Source organism: Hemitrygon akajei, chromosome 6, assembly GCF_048418815.1.
Source record: "Hemitrygon akajei chromosome 6, sHemAka1.3, whole genome shotgun sequence".
NCBI lineage: Eukaryota > Metazoa > Chordata > Chondrichthyes > Myliobatiformes > Dasyatidae > Hemitrygon > Hemitrygon akajei.
In genome coordinates this window covers 146,350,853-146,368,899 of record NC_133129.1, presented here as the reverse complement: position 1 = coordinate 146,368,899, position 18,047 = coordinate 146,350,853, and the positions used below count along the sequence as shown (strand labels likewise).

The 18,047-nt window shown below is 39.6% G+C and overlaps 1 protein-coding gene across 3 annotated transcripts in view; it reads right to left on the bottom strand.

Moving 5' to 3' along the window:
- abcc8 (ATP-binding cassette, sub-family C (CFTR/MRP), member 8) overlaps window positions 1-18,047 on the bottom strand; it is a 184,986-nt gene that overhangs the window by 124,572 nt on the left and 42,367 nt on the right. For all 3 annotated transcript variants that reach the window (XM_073049473.1, XM_073049475.1, XM_073049476.1), the window contains one exon: window positions 9,876-10,118. In XM_073049473.1, the coding sequence (XP_072905574.1) occupies window positions 9,876-10,118 (243 nt within the window). The remainder of the gene's footprint in view (window positions 1-9,875; window positions 10,119-18,047) is intronic.

The following is an 18,047-nucleotide window of genomic DNA, read 5'->3' as shown; positions in this document are numbered from 1 at the left end:
CAACCACTGAGGTAAGACTCACTGGTCTATAATTTCCTGGGCTATCGCTACTCCCTTTCATGAACAAAGGAATAATATTTGCAACCCTCCAATCCTCCTGAACCTCTCCTGTCCCCATTGATGATGCAAAGATCATTGCCAGAGGCTCAGCAATCTCCTCCCTCGCCTCCCTCAGAAGACTGGGGTACAATTTGTCCAGTCCCGGGGACTTACTATGTTTTGATGAAACATAACGTTTTGATGTTATTATATTTTATTTTCAGTACATTCTCCATGACATATAATCATATTTTCAGTAATGCCACTATACCGCACTGCAGTGGGAATCAAGCTCTTTGATGACCAATTTCAGACCCTATGTAATAAATTTATTATTGGTTTATTATCATATGTACCAAGATAAAAGTGAAAAACTTTGTTTTGTATACCGTCCATACAGATTACTTAATCACATCAGTACAATGAGGTAGTACAAGGAGAGACAGTATAAAGTAAAATAAAATAAACAGTAAAATTCAGAATGAAGTATTAGAGTTACTGAGAAAGTATAGAGAAGGTAGACAATCAGGCACAAGGTTATAATAAGGTAGATTCTGTAGTCAAGAGTCCATCTTATCATACTAGGGGACCAATCAATGTTCATTTACTACCAGAATAGAAGTTGTCCTTGAGCCTGATGATATTTATCTTCGGGCTTTTGAATCTTTTGCCTGAAAGGAGGAGGAAGAAGGCAGAATGTCCAGGGTGGATGGGATCTTTGGCTATGTTGGCTGCTTTACCGAAAAGTACAAGATTTTGTACTTTTTTTATACTGCAAAATAGGATTTCAGTAAAATTGATCAAACACTAACAAAAGAATTAAGGAACAGGAAGTCATGCAGTCAAAACGTTTAAAAATTGCAGATGCTGGAGATCTAAAATAAAAATACAAGATGCTAAAATACTCAGCAGGTCAGGCAACATTTATGAAAATTGAAACAAAGTTTTTTTGTGTGTTGTAATGTTCATCTTTCTTTTTTATTCTTTGTATGTAAGATAGTGATAGCCTGCAAACAGAAGTGATGAGGTGGGAAATACATGAATGCTGACATACCATATATGAATTAAGGAGAATATAATATCTTTTCTAACAAAGTCAGTATTTTCCAGGTGCAAGTAAATTTGTAATATCTTCTCTAAGAATGAGAGCGGTAAAGGGGAATTTTGGTTAATTAAAGAACAAACACTAGGGAGACTCTACACTAGACACTACAACAGCACAGTACAGGCACTTCAGCCCTCAATGTTGTGCCGACCCATATATCCTTAAAAAAAAGTACTAAATCCACACTACCCCGTAATCCTCTATTTTTCTTTCATCCATGTGCCTCTATTTTTCTTTCATCCATCCTTGGCAAGTCATTCCAGGCACCCACAACCCTCTGTGTAAAAAACTTACCCCAATGTCTCCCCTAAACTTCCCTCCCTGAATTTTGTACATATGCCCTCTGGTGTTTGCTATTCAAGCCCTGGGAAACAGGTACTGACTATCCACCCTATTTATGCCTCTCATAATCTTGTAGACCTCTATCAAGTCCCCTCTCATCCTTCTACGTTCCAAAGGGAAAAGTCCCAGCTATGCTAACCTTGCCTCATAAGACTTGTTTTCCAATCCAGGCAACATCCTGGTAAATCTCCTCTGCACCCTCTCCATAGCTTCCACATCTTTCCTATAATGAGGTGACCAGAACTGAACATGACACTCTAAATGTGGTCTCCCCAGAGATTTGCAGAGTTGCAACATGACCTTTCTACTCTTGAACTCAATCCCCCTATTAATGAAGCCTAGCATCCCATAGGCCTTCTTAGCTATCCTATCAACCTGTGCAGCAACCTTGAGGGATGTATGGATTTGAACCCCAAGGCCCCTCTGTTCATCCACACTTTTAAGTAACCGACCATTAACCCTGTACTCAGCCTTCTGGTTTGACTTTCTAAAATGCATCACCTCACATTTATTCAGATTGAACTCCACCTGTTATTTTTCTTCCCAATTCTGCATCCTGTATAGATCCTCTTGTAACCTTTGACAACTTACAGCTCCATCCACAACTCCTCCAATTTTTGTGTCATCTGCAAACTTACTCACCCATCCTTCCGCCTCTTTATCCAGGTCATTTATAAAAATCACAAAGAGCAGGGGTCCCAGGACAGATCCTTGCGGCACTCCACTAGTCACCAACCTCCAGGCAGAATACTTTCCTTCCACTACTACCCTCTGCTTTCTTCTTGTAAGCCAATTTTTTATCCAAACAGTCAAGGTTCTACTGATTCCATGCCGCATGACTTTCTGGATGAGTCTCTCATGGGGGACCTTGTCAAATACCTTGCTAAAATCCATGTAGACCACATCTACTGCCCTACACTCATCAATTTCTTTCGTTAACTCTTCAAAAAACTTAATTAGGCCCGTGAGGCACGACCTTCCCTTCAAAAAGTCATATTGACTATCCTTGAGTAGACTGTACTTCTCCAAATGCTCATAGATCCTATCCTTAAGAATCTTTTCCAATAGTTTGCAGACCACCGACGTAAGACTCACCGGTCTATAGTTCCCAGGATTCTCCCTATTACCTTTTTTAAACAAGGGAACTACATTTGCCATTCTCCAGTCGTCCGGCACCTCCCCTGCTGCCAGACAGGATGCAAAAATCATAGCTACTGCTCCAGCGATCTCTTCTCTCACTTCCCACAGCAACCTGGGGTATATCACATCCGGCCCTGGGGACTTATCAACCTTGATGTTTTTAAGAAGATCTAACACTTCTTCTTCCTTAATCTCCACATTGTCCAGCACACAGGCCTGTTCTATTTCGACCTCACCCTGATCAAGGTCATTTTCACTTGTGAATACTGAAGCAAAGTATTCATTTAGGAGCTCCTCAACCTCCTCCGCTTCCAGGAACATGTTGCCTTCTTTATCATTTAACGGCCCCACCTTCATTCTTGTCATCCTTCTGTTCTTCACATACGCATAGAACGCCTTGGGGTTCTCCTTAATCCTATATGCCAAGGCCTTCTCATGTCCCCCTTCAAGCTCTCCTAAGTCCTTTCTTAAGCTCCTTCCTGGCTACCATATATTTCTCATGAGCCCCTCCTGCTTTCTGCTTCTTATATCTAACATATGCTTCCTTCTTCCTCTTGACGAGTTGCCTCACGTGTTTCGTCAGCCACGGTTCCCTTTTCCTACCATTTTTCCTTGTCTCAGTGGGACAAACCTATCCTGAACCCAGCACAAGTGGTCCCTAAACTTTTCCACATTACTTCTGTGCTTTCACCCTTGAACATCTGTTTCCAATTTACTCTCGCTAGTTCCTGCCTCATCCCTTCCTAATTAGACCTTCCCCAGTTAAGCACTTTCCCATCTTGTCTGTTTTTATCTTTCCATAGCTATGCTGAAGCTAAGGGAGTTGTGGTCACTCTCACCAAAATGCTCCCCCACCAAGAGGTCTGCCACCTGACCAGGTTCATTACCCAGAACTAGATCCACTATGGCCTCTCCTCTCATTGGCCGGTCTCACTGACTCAGTGGACATTCCCTCTGCAGTGTCCTCTACAAATAACAAGACAATGCATTTTGAAAAGCAGGGCTCTCAGATGCTGGAAATCTGAAAAATAAGCTGAAAAATGTTGGAAATTCTCTATAGGTTGACAGAAAGGACAATGAAGCAGAGCTAACATTTTAGGTTCATAAAGCTACACAAGAACTGGGAAAAAAAGGGTTAGAAATTAAACACATTTCATGTTGCTGTGAAGGGGTGATTGTGGAGTGAAGAGAAGCAGTGTTCATGACAGAGAACTGATAAAGAGAGACTGAAATATACAAGTGGTGGCAAAGCTGGTGGAGAGAAGGTGGTGAAGGCTTGTTAACGGCAGCTGATCTGTCTTAGGAAACAGCTGTGTTTGGTTTCCACTAATGTACCAGACTAAATTGTGATTTTTAAATTATTACTCATAAGTGTTAACTTTTAAAATGATTATTATATTTGGAAAACCATGGTCAACGATAACAAGTTTTTAAATATAGGAATTAATATTATGCAAAAATATTTATAATATGTAACTGGATTCCATTTTAGAAAATATTTTTATATATATTTCTATTCTCATGTTTATATTTCTCCTATTATATTATGGCATAGAGAAGACCAGTTATCCTCTTCTATCTAAACCAGCTCTTGAAGCAACCTCAGGGAGTATGTGTGTGTATGTGTAGTATGCATGAATATAACTGTATTGCCTCAGTCACCTTTTATGTTAGAAGATGGACATGTTTCTGAATGCTGAAACTAAAGTTATTAACAACTTCTGGATAATCAAAGGCTGTCAGAGACTCTTGGAACATATTACAATGCAATTTTTGGGTGCTTTGAAAACTAAAGTCCATTGATTAATTTAGCAGAACTTATAATATCTAGCTGATTAACAGCCATTAATTATTAATTACTGACCTTTGTGAGTCTATTCACCAGATTCAACAATGTGAAGGGAAAACACAGCAAAATGTCTACATTAATAAAGAGAAAATAAAGATACACCAGTTGGCAAACTTTCAATCCATAGAACTGTTGATTTTCTGCAATGTTCTGATGTAAATATAATTGTTTTTACTTTTGTCTCTCATGTTTATTTTATTCTATTTAATGTCAAAGTAATTTAAAAACCAGATGGTGAAAGGTAGCAAAGGTCAGCTTTTGAGAGAATGAATCATTTATCAGATTACATTGAAAATTATACTTATTTGTTGTGGGAAAGACAACATAAAATTTGTATGAAGGAGAAATTATTCTTCTGTCCATAAAAAGGAGGGTTCAAAAATAACAAGGTAAAGTTATAGATGAGCCCAATAGTTTGTGCTAGTCTGGGACCAATCCCTCAGAGCATTTGAGTGCAGCATCCTCCTTTGTATATATTCAATAATTGTGACATTGGAGTTAGCAAATTACTTCCATTTTGTTAAGATTCATTTAAGTAATTTCTCTTGCAAATAATGAGTGGCTTTGCAATTCTATCATTTTCTCTTTGTGTTTTTCTTACCAATTACGTTTGTAGAAACTATGTACAAAGAAGCACAATTTATCACTCTGCTCACTCTTCTGCCAAATCCCATAATCCCTCACCATACTTCCCAAGTGTTAATTATGGTGCTACTTGAAGATATCAATGGATGTGTCAGGTAGGCGGGAAAATGTTGAGGTAATATACTTATGGTAGGCAAAAGAAAAGCAAGTGATTACACAATATGTGAGAGGAAGCTAAGAAATATAGAAATTCACAGCTCAACAGGTAGATAGAGTCATAGAGCACAGAAACAAGCCTTTTGGCTCATCTTGTGCATGCTGACCAAGGTGCCAACTGAAGCTAGTTTTATTTGCATACATTTGGTCCACATATCTTGCCTATCCATTTATTTAGCCAAATATATTTTAATGTGAATAGCTGGCACATACAATTGTGAGCTGTATGACAATATACAATCCATGTTAATTTTGTGGGCACTTACGCTCACCTTTAATTACCCCTCTCTGAAAATTAATTGCACAGAAATGAACTGATTGGTCCTATGTCACCCACATGCTGCTATTCCCCATAACTGAACCTACACAATTTTTTTAAAACAACACACAGAAAACACTGGGTGAACTCAGCAGCTTAGGCAGCATTTATGGAAAAGGGTAAACACTTGACATTTCAGGCCGAGATCCTTCTTCAGGATAATGTTTTTAATGTGGGCGCCATCAGATCCCAAGTAATTCGTTCCTTGTTTGGCATTCTAATGCCTATTATTAATAGGTTACATTTTCCACGTTATATTCCACCTGCTGTGTTTATATCTAATGTCCTTACATCTCCTTGCACCCATCTCTCAACCTGCACTGACAGCTCTATATCATAAAGAAAGCCAAACACTTATTATTCAGTTACTGAATTTCAGCATGTAGACCAATTATGATAAATTTACAAAACAGTTAATTCCAAAAATTTAATTGCCTTTCATACAGAATCAAATCCTCTTTGTTTTATTGGTGTGATTTTTAAAGAATTTTTAGACATGGTAATTAACTCGAGACTTTAACTTGTGTTGTTTATAAAAATATACTTTAATGTTTATATTCTGAATTATGAACATTGGAATAGGCTCAAAGGGAGAAAAACAGGAAACTTTAGCTTTTATTTAGTTAATTCCATAAGCTTCTAATGATTAATACTGGTGTAATGTAGAAGAGGCAATGTGACTTCCTCTCTGGTGATCCAGTTACTAAAAAGAGAAATACAACACATGCAATGTTACAGATGACATTATAAGACAAGGGAACTTTATTGCATTTACTCTGGGTCATATATTCTCTAACGGTTCTGAGAACTGTTGTAAATTTATTACTACCAATGTGCAAGTTCCACCCATAGCCCCTTCTGCCCAGCTTTTGGGAATTTCAATTTTTGGAAAATGCGCTTCTTGAATAAATATCCAACATCTTTTTTTATAATACTGTTCTTTGCCCTTCATGATCACTCTCTGGTAAAGCTCACTGGCCATGCCACATGATTTGTAAGTTTACAAAGGAAATCCTGACAATTTAGTGGATCTCTGTTTCTATGGACAGCTGCAAAGCAGCCATACACTGAATACAAATACTTCAACACAAAGGCAGCAGGAATTACCTGCAGGAAAACTGACAGGAGAAAAGATGATGGTGGGGGAACAGTGTGAGAGAGGGTGAGAGATGGTGAGAAAGAGAGTGAAAGTTAGAAGTGAGCGAGAGTGAGAAAAGTGAGAGAGGAGAGAGTGTAAGAGATTTAGAATATGAGACAGTGAGAGAGAGTGAGGGAGAGGATGAGTGAGACAATTACTGAGGAAAAGTGAGTGAGGGAGAGGGTGAGTTTGAGGGTGAGGGTGAAGGTGAGGGAGTGTGAGAGAGGGCGAGAGTGAGTGTGAGATAGAGAGTGTGAGTGTGAGAGAAAGGGAATGTGTGTGTGAGAGAGAGAGAGTGTGTGAGAGGAGAGAGTGTGTGTGTGTGTGTGTGCATGCGCACGCGTGCACGAGAGTATGTATGTGTAGAAGACAGAGCGCCTATGGCCTAGAGTGTGTGAGAGAGGAGGTGAGAGTGTAAGAGTGGAGATGAGAGTGTTCGAGAAGAGGTGAGAGTTTTAGAGAGGAAGAGAGAGGGAGAGGGCGAGCGTGAGAACAAAAGGGAAAGGGAAAGGGGGAGTATGCAAGGGGGAGAGGGCGGGGGAGAGAGAAAGGGAGAAAGAGTAAAAGTGAGAGAGTGAGACTTTCATCAAGTTCTCCCTTTCTCACCTTTTGTCCCTTCCTCCCAATCTCACAAGCACAATACTTGTCACAAGTCCCTCATCTTCCCTCCAATCTCTCTCCCACACCAGAGCTATATCTCTCTTCTTGCCCCTTATTTGAAATCTTAATTCAGCAGGGTGGGTCAGGTATGAGAAGTCAGCATTTGAGTCCAGTAGTTAACATCTCCAGGGGTGGGGTGAAGGAAGACTCGACCACATCGGTAAAGGTTTAATCTGACAATGGCTTAGTTTCAGCATCTGAGGCAATGTGGTGGGGTCGAATGTAGCCGCAGCTAATGTTGTGATCCACTATTGTATAAATCACAACAATTTATTGGACATAAGCACCTGATTTTATGTAACTGTAATGATACATGAATAAGTAACACTACAGATCACTGAATGCAATTTGTCTGGAAATGAACAACCCTGATCAAGGGTTGTAAGTCATTTAAAATGATTACTCACACAAAAATAATTGCTAACTTGAAACATCCTTGAATATCTTATTAAGTGTGGGTTACAGAGATGTGAAAACAACATCTCCTTAATCTTCTTTCACCCACAGTCACCTGTAAACTCTGCAGAAACCAATCAATATGAAAAATTTAATAACAGAGAACTTAAAAATAGAAAACAATATTCATCATATCCTTACTCATTTTAACATGACCTAAAATGGTTATAAAAATTATATCTATTCTCTTACTTTAGGAGCAACATTGATATGGGCTGTCACAATGAATGCTGGACTTTGAAACTGGTAGTTATAGAAGAACTGACAAATTACCTTATTCCAACAGGATTCTAAAGTTATAAATAACTGGCTGTCTGAGGCATTCATTTGTTGTACATAACCAAAAGCTAAAGACAAAAGGAAACTGAATTTCACAGAGTCTAGTTTAACTGATCAGCAAGCTGCTATATAAGGTGTTTTTAATTAGTGGTCAAAGAACAGAAAGTTCTGTTTATACAGAAAAGTAATTAAGTCACAACTCAAGACGTCATTGGAAGTAAAAACTGTTGTTGTGGGAAAGTGTAATTTGCCCCATAGGTGACTATAAGACAGCAGTGATAAATTCTAATTTTCCAAAACCAACAATGGAATTTATTTGAGTGCATAAAGAATATGAGAATTGTTGGCCACTCAGGTACTCTTTGAACAGCATGGTAGCAAAACAATGGGACTATTTTTGTTAAGGCAGCAATGATAGTTCCATTGTGAGTTGTTAGTGAATATGAACAAAACATTAAGTATTTTAAAGCAGTCAGTGAATGAATGTTGCTGTGATTCAAATCATTGACTGACTTTTTTATGAACCCTTACTAATAATGTGTGGTGCTCGCATTCTCCAGTGAGAATATTTAAAAGATGAACTGTTTCATGCAGCTAGTAAGGTGGAAATGCTACACATGATCTCTTTTATGAATGGTATTTATTTATTTAGAGATACAGTGTGGAGCAGACCCTTCCAGCAACCCACCTATTGTAACATAGCCTAATCACAGTGCAATTTACAATGAGCAACTAACCTACTAACCAGTAGGGCTAGTTTGGGCTGTGGGAAGAAACTGGAATATCTGGGGGAAACCCACGCAGTCACGGGGTGAACGTACAAGCTCCTTACAGCGCCAGAATTGAACTCTGATGCCCTAAACTGTAATAGCATATGGTTCCTGCTATGCTACTGTGGCATATTTACTAATCATTATTGTAAATAACTAGTGCAGAATGTGCAGATATGAAGAATCCATAACTGTTATTGCAATGATAAAATTTTCTAACTGGTATTTTGATAAATTGATTACAAAATATTAATATCAAATAAAACAGCATTAACTTATGTTTACACTTCTCTTGGTGTTTACACTTTACTACTGAGGATAGTGGCTTTTGTTGAGGAGGGATCCCAAGGGTGCAGCAATCGATGTCAATTTGTTCTGGTGACCCAGGAGAGTGTGGATGCTGCAACATAGAGCAAAGTGAAAACTGCTGGAGGAACTCGGTGGGTCAGGCAGCAACTGTGGCGAGAAATGGACAGTGGGCATTTTGGGTCAAGGCACAGGTGAAGGGTCTTGACCGAAAATGTCAACTGTCCATTTTCTTCACATATACTACCTGACCCGCTGAGTTCCTCCAGCAGTTTGTTTTATGCTGCTTGCTCTGGTGCTGTCTTAGTATCAGTTGGTAATGTAACCATTGTGGGATTTCACAGCCACACCAAAGCTGTTCCTTTTCTCACATTTCATCATAATGCCTTGTTGCACATGCATCTTGTACATGATCTGAAGCAGGAGAATCTACCTGCTTTTCCTCTCAGAAACGAAACATGAAGATACTGCTCTTCCACCCATATCCTGGATTAAAATATTTAACAATAGTTAGATTTGCAGCTGAGGCATTGAACATTACCATACTCATGGCCCAATACAAGCTTTTGTTGAGTGTTAAGAGTCGGTTAGTCAAAATAGCCTGAAACAAAGCACAGACTATTAAACACAGAAAGTAAAACTAAACATTTCTAAATATTTAAGTGAGCTACCTTTTGTAGTTCAAATGCTTCCTTCAGATGTGTATAATTGGTTATTGCCCTCATGGCAAAAGGCAACTTGCCAATGGCTTTAAGGTCAATGGGTTTTTTATGTGCCGTTGTTATGAAGGTGTTCATCCACCAGTAGGTGCCTTTGGAAAGTAGGTTCACAAATGGTTGCAAGAATCGGACACCTAAATCCTGCAGGTCTTCTGGAGGTTTCACTTCTCTTGAGTGTTTGTAGAAAATGTATCGCTATAGCAAAAAAAACTAAGTTAATAATTGAAATAAAGTTGAGTGTTTACACTTTATATTACTATTGAACATTAAGAATTATTCATGTTCTTTAGCAAACAACATAAAGCAAAGGGAGCACATACACATTCCTCTGTAATTTCTCTTTCTTTCATCTTCTCATGTGGTTGCAAATGTAATTGGAACAAAATTTCCAGTTATTCTGTAACATTCCAGCATTATTTGTAGGTGGCCATTCTTCTTTTGTGAGTCCAGACTCAAAGAATCAGCAAGGTTTGTGAAGTTGAGCTATTTCATAACAAATTCTGCTTCTTGCAAGCACTGAATAGGTACCTATATACATGCACACTCACACCTTTCACTAAGAGTCACTGTAGAGCAGCCAGTAAAACCAAAAGACACGGGAGCAGAGTTAGGTCATTTGGCTCATCGAGTCTGCTCTGCTATTCTATTATTGTTTATTTATTATCCCTCTCAATCCCATTCTCTTCCCTTCTCCCCCATAGGCTTTGATGCTTTGACAAATCAAGAATCTGTGAAACTCCGCTTTAAATATAGCCAATGAATTGGCCTCAACAGCCGTCTGTGGCAATGAATTCCAAAGATTCACTACACCTCTAGCTATAGAAATTCCTTCTTATCTCTGTTCTAGATGGACATCCTTCTATTCTGGGGCTGTGCCATCTATCCTAGACTACCCCACTATAGGAAAAATCCTCTCTACATCAACTCTACCTTGGCATTTCAGTATTCTAAAGATTTCAATGAGATCCCCCCCCCCCCCTTCATTCTTCTAAACTCCAGCAAGTTCAGGCCAAGAACCGTCAAACACGCTTTATACATTAACTCTTTCATTTCCAGAATCATTCTCGCTAATGTCCTCTGTACTCTCTCCAATGCCAGCACATCTTTTCATAGATAATGGGCCCAAAACTGCTCTTAATACTTCAGGTGTGGTCTGACAAATGCCTTGTAAAGCCACAGCATTACACCCTTGCTTTTATATTCTACTCTTCCTAGAATGAATACTAACATTGCATTTGCCTTTCTTAACATCAACTCAACCTGCAAGTTAACCTTTAGGGAATCCTGCATGAGGACTCCCAAGTCCCTTTACACCTCTGATTTTTGGATTTTCTCCCCTTTTAGAAAACACTCTACACCATTATGTCTTCTACCGTAGTGCATGACCACATACCTCCCTGCACTATATTCCATCTGCCACTTCTTTGCCCATTCTTCTAATCTGTCTAAGTCCTTCTGCTGACTCCCCATTTCCTCAACACTACCCGCCTCTTCATCAATCTTTGTATTATCTGCAAACATGGCCACAAAACCATCAATCTTGTCATCAAATCATTAACACATACGTGAATGAAAGCAGTCTCAACACCATCCCCTGCGGAACACAAGTCACCAACGGCCAATGAGAATAGACCCCCTTTATCCCACTCTTTGCCTCCTGCCAATCAGCTGATCTTCTATCCATGCTTGCTCATATTTTTTTCCATTAATACCATGGGCTCTTAATAATAATTACTTTATTGATCCCGAGTGGGAAATTCTTTTGTTACAGCAGCAACATTTAAAAAAAACACTAAGCAGTGTGGAGACTTAAATAATTATGTACAGAATAATAATATACACAATAATAATGTACCAATGTGCAATAATAATGTACAAAATAATAATACAGGAACTATTGTACTATGATGTGTGTTGTCCTGTCGCACAGAGATGAACTGTTGTATATGCTTATTGCATTTGATAAGAAAGATTTTCTATAACGATCCTTATGACAGTGGAGCTGAATGAGTCTGTTTCAAAAGGTGCAATTATGTTGTTAAGCAGCTTTACATGCAGCAGCTTGTCAAAGGCCTTCTGAAAATCCAAGTACACAATATCCATGGACTCTCCTTTATCTATTCTGCTTGCTATTTCCTCAAAGAATTCTAACAGATTTGTTAGGAAAGATCTCCCCTTAAGGAAACCATGCTGACTTTCTCCTATTTTGTCATATGCCTCCAAGTACCCCGCAACCTCATCCTTAGCAATGGACTCCATCCATCTTCCCAAACACTGAATTCAAGATAATTGGCCTATAATTTTCATTTTTCAGCCTCCCTCCCTTCTTAAAAAGTGGAGTGATATTTGCAGTTTTCCAGCTAGTAATGGATAGACAAAATCATCTTCTGCCCATTTGGGCAAAAACCCCAAGGTCAAGTAAAATAAGAATTACCTAGATCATTAAAGATTATTCTAATATGTAAGAATATATAATAAAATTCTATAATAAATTCTTTGTCTGAAGTAAGAAGCAAACTTCATTTAGAAATTTGCTAAGCCACCTCATGGTAAGGAGGAATTTTGAAAAATGCATCAATTTAGTTCTACCTCACTGTGATTCAGAAGGGAGCAATTTCAGTTCATCAGGCCCATTGTAGTTCCCATTAGAGCAATTCTATCAGTTCCATTATTCCCTCCTTATTTCCTTATGCTCTTGCAATGCACTTTGCCTTGTTCCTTTGCTCAATAACTCCTCTTTAATCATCCTAACCAACCGCCTATGCTTATTAAGACCTGTTTGATTATCCTAACCATCCAACTACACTCCTAGGTAATTTACAGGGGTCAATTAACCTACACAATATCTTGGGGACGTGAGAAGAAATCAGAACACACAGGGGAATCCCACAAGTTAACATAAAAGATGTAAACTCCACACATGAGCATTTGAGGTCAGTATTATCCACGGGTCCCTGACGTTGTAAGGCTGTTTTCTATGTGTATCACCTTGCAAAATAAATAAACTCTCTCATCACTGGTATTAATCTGGATAAATATGACATCTTATAACTGATGTTTTCATCATATTTGGTGAAAAGGTCCTGAGTATTAGATATTTATGGCTCCTGGTTCTGGTCTTACATAATAGTTGGAAACATCTACCTAGAAACTCACCCCTAATTAGTAGAGCTAAGCATGCCAGAATTACATCAATGCAATCTACTCAACCTCCAACGTCACTCCATTCTTGCAACTTTAGACAGGATCATCTTCTCTAAATCTGCTCCATTAAAGCCTGCCTTAACCAGAAAGATCTGGCCCAGTCTGTTGAATCTTTCATTTCTGGTAACATTAATGTAAATGTTTTTGTAACTTTTTCAGTAAATCTGCACTTTTTTTAGGATTTGATGATCAGAACTGCCCACTGTTCTATTTTCAATACAGAATTTTCTGCTTTTCAATTCTAACACGCTTGAAGACATTGAGGGTGGAACTGTTGGCATTAGCAACAGTTGGCTTCTGAACTGAAATGCCAGGATACACAGTGATCTGTTATAGACGCAGCTATGGAGAAAGAAAATGGAAATGATCATGAACAGTAAACGTTTACAGTTCAGAAGCTGTCGTTCAATCTATTATCTGTGGTTCCTTGTTAAAATGATGCTATATTGATCCCATCGACTGTTCCCATTCCTTAGCCCTGCACCAAATGCCTAAATCCTAGATCTATCAACAGATTTTAATTGGTGGATCTACCATGACATTCCACCAGCAGATGCTGCACAGTACCAAGAATTCTGTGAATTTTTTGCTTGTGGAACCTGACTAAGATCCTACCTGATCCAGTGGATCTACCTTTATCAGTTTCTGTTCACATCCACTTCACAACTTTGCATCTTACCACAGCACCATCGCCAGCTACCACCTCCCCACCTGACGCTCTTTGTTCCCCTTTCTTCCTCTCACACACACAGACACAGATAAATACACAATACTGAACAATTACTTTTTCATATTTTTATACCATAAGCAACAATAGATTACAAGATATTTTGAGTCTGCTTTGCCATTAAATTTGATCATGGTGTTCCTGTGTTTCAAGTGCACTTAGCAACCATGCAAACTTTTAAAATTGATAAACAATAGGCATGACTTTTCTCACTTGCACTGGAAATTATATTCATATTGCTTGTCAGAAGAATTATCATGTTACAATTCATGTTTCATCAGATGAAGCAAGCTGTTGATGTTTGGTGTCAATTTGAAGAGGCTAGACTTTGCTACACTTTATTTTTAAAGCAATGAATTATTTGGCTAAGTAAGAGTTATGCCGATCTACATTCTGACTACTTAACAAGCAAGATAATTATATAAATAATTCTCTTTGACTTGGGTTCCTATAACTCTCCTGATATACTAGTGAAATGTGCACCATCAAGTTAGTACAACATTGAGTGAAACAAGTCAGGAAAATTCAAAGGTAGATTCTTGAAGGAATTCAAATGTTCATTTTAAAGTTACATCAAGGGAATTATGAAGAGATATCAGATGGATCAATGTTAAATTTCCTCCTAAAGTTTCTGATTGCTTTCACAGTGATAGAATTGCTTCAGTGCCACAGCCTAAGGCAAATTTGAAAAGAAGATGGTTCCAGCTGTCCTAGAGAGAACACTTAGGACAAAAAGATGTAATCTTAAGATCAGAAACAGGTTCTGCAAGAATGAAGTTAAGAAATAATTTTGCATGCAAAACAAGGTGGAACTATGAAACTATTTTCTGAATAGATCAATGGATTCTCATTCAATTAATACTTCTCTATCTGAAACTGGTAAAGTTTTTTTTAATAGACTTTTTTTTTGATGGACTATTTTTTGATAAGTAATAGAGACAAGCATCACAGGTCCTTACCCTCCTGTGAGCAAATTCACTGGGGGTTACTGTTATTCTTGGGAACATGGAATAGAGGATTATGTCATGGAGCACTTGAGCCTATTCTGCTATTTAATGAGATATGTATCTGAATTTCATTCACCTGTAAAGGATACCTACATATTTTCTTTCCATTATTTATCAAATGTTACGAATGTGCCACAACTCTGAGGGGCCGAAGGGTACAAAGTAGCCCCCTCCTTTTTGAGAATCGCAAGATCACTATTAATTCGGATCTGGGACCCAGGAAATGAGAGAGAATCCTCAAGGTTTTGGAATGTGTCCTGGCCTCAGCAAGACAAAGCCACGGATAACGGCCATTGTCTCTTGGAGACAGAATTGTGTATTGAGTACTGTACTATTCATTGAAGCCCTCAGGGGATGACCCGAGTGGGCTGGTTGAGGGATTGCATCATCCCAACCTGATTGACATCTGAGACCCCGTGAGTAAGGATAAAAGAGGGTCTGGGGAACAACCCCTTTAGATGCACCAGGAGAAGCACTGGAAATCCAGTGACAGCGTTTAATAGTGACAGCTGGTGGAGGGCTCGTGTGCGTCCTTTCCCTTTCCCTGGGATTGGCGGCCTTACCACGGAAGAACGGCTTAGCTAAAGGAGAGGCCACAAGTGACCGGCCACACCAATGAGACTCTGACGGATCGAAATCATAAAAGGAATTGGCAAGTTTCTAAAAATCTCTCTCTCGACTCCAACCAAGGCTGCAGCCTGAATGAACTGAGTGGCTTTTATATTTCTATTGGACAATACATTTATCCCCTAGACAATGATAGAGCTATTTCTTATTGATTATTATTATACCTGCACTTTTAGATTTAGTATTGACGACGTATATTATCTGTATGTTCGCATTGATATTATTTTTGTGTATTTTTACTAATAAATACTGTTAAAAATCATATCATCAGGCTTCAACGGACCTCTCTATCTTTGCTGGTAAGTGACCCAGTTATGGGGTTTGTAACAAAGTGGGGGCTTATCCGGGATTTGATACCAAATTGGAGGGCCAGTGAATCGGGCTTGTAAGTCCAAACTTGGATCTGGTTGCGCGGGAAGCCAGACAGAAAACCAACAAAGATAGACGTGGATGAATTTATAGAAAACCCGACTCTGGAGACGCTAGAGGCGGCCACAAAGTCGGAATTGATAAATATTGTGAAAGGACTAAACCTCACAGAGGTGAGGTTGTCAATGAAAAAGCGGGAGGTGCGGAGGGCCATAACTCAGTATTATATTGTGAAGAATGTGTTTTCAGCTGAGGTATTGGAAAATATCCCTGAAAAGATATCAGCTAGTGGGACGGCACAGTTAGAGTAGGAGAAATTAAGGTTGGAACATGAAATTAAGTTAAAGCAGCTGGAAGCAGCTGAAAAGGAGAAAGAAAGAGTCAAAAAGGAAAAAGAGCAGGAAAGAGCTGAGAAACAAAGGGAGCATGAAATTCTGTTAAAACAGCTGGAAGCAGCTGAAAAAGAGAAACAGAGGCAACATGACTTGGATATGGAGAAGTTAAGGCAAGAGCGAAGAGCTCAAGGGTCAGACCGAGAGGAGCGGTTTAATGCTAGTCGGGAGTTTAGGTTAGTACCTCCGTTCGAGGAGACAGATGTTGATAGTTATTTCTTGCAGTTTGAAAAGGTGGCAGTGAGTCAGAAGTGGCCCAAAGAGCAATGGGTGGCGTTGTTACAAAGTGTGTTAAAAGGGAAGGCACAACGGGCATATGCAGCATTGTCCATGGAGGAGGAAGAGTCAGAGAATTATGAGAAAGTAAAGGAGGCCATTCTTCAGACCTACGAATTGGTACCTGAAGCCTATAGACAAAAGTTCAGAAATTTAAAGAAAGGGTGGAATCAGACGTATACCAAGTTTGCTTATGAGAAGGGTGTGCTCTTGGATCGTTGGTGTGCAGCAGAAATAGTGGAAGAAGATTTTTGGCATCTCAGGGAGTTAATTCTGACTGAGGAATTTAAAGGTTGTGTTTCGGATAATATCCGGATGTATTTGAATGAGAAGCTGAATAAGTCCATCTCCGAATTTGCTAGGTTCGCAGATGAATATGCCCTAACCCACAAGACAAAGTTTTCCTCGAATAAAAGTTACCAGAGAGACCGTGGGAACGGTAGAGAAAGCCCGCCGGCTGAGGCAGAGGTCCCGCCGGGAGCTAGTGGTAAGATTGAGGAGGAGAGGCAAGACGGCAGGAGAGGTCCTGGCTTGACCTGTTTTAATTGTGGAAAGGTGGATCATATTGCATCTAAGTGCCTTGCTCCGAGGAAGGAGACAGGAAAATGGAAAGCAGCAGTCCCTATAGGATGTGCTGTGGTGATCAGTAAATCGACAAGAGAGCCCCAGGTAGACAGAGTACGAAAAGGGTCTGAGAAATGTATTTCAAAAGGAACCGTGTCTGTGAGAGAGGGAGACACACCAGTTCCAGTGCGGATCTGGAGAGACACGGGAGCTGAACTGTCATTGATTAGCAGTAAGGTACTGGATTTTGGTCGCAAGACGGGAATGGTAGCTTTGAGAGGCATAGGAAAAGGGACAGAAGCGGTGCCCTTGCATAGGATCATTATAAATTGTGAGCTGGTATCTGGACCAGTTGAAATAGGGGTGCGATCAGAATTCCCGAGAACTGATGTGGACGTCCTTCTTGGTAATGATTTAGCTGGTGGTAAGGTTTGGTCGGCCATGGAGCTGACGAGCCAGCCTGTAAGTGTTGAGGTCCCGCCCCTAGATTCCAAGATCTATCCCGCATGCGCGATCACTCGCAGCATGTCGAGAAAGGCAGCTGAGAATGAGACCAGTTTGAATCAGGCCAGTATCGATTTGGCCGAGACGTTTTTACCGACCCTGTACCAAGAGGGTTTAGAAGGTGGTAAAACGGAGAATAGGAAAGTGAAAGAGAGTAAGGGAGAGGAGGTAGTCCTTCCCTTAGCCAGGAGGAAATTTATAGAGGCATGGAGTAAAGATGAGAAACAGATAAGGCTGTTAAAAGGTCCAGGGTTGGACATGGATGATCTGTCTGGTTTGGCAGAACTGTTTGAAGAAGTTGAAAATTCTAAAGGTGTTCCCGATAATGAAATAAGGGCAGTCCTAGATGAAAAGGATGCCATTACCTTGAAGAAGTCTGCTGGGTTGGCAGATGAGGTTGTTTCAGCCCACGGGGTTGAGTTTACTCCGGAAGGGAGTTGCCCAGAGAGTAACT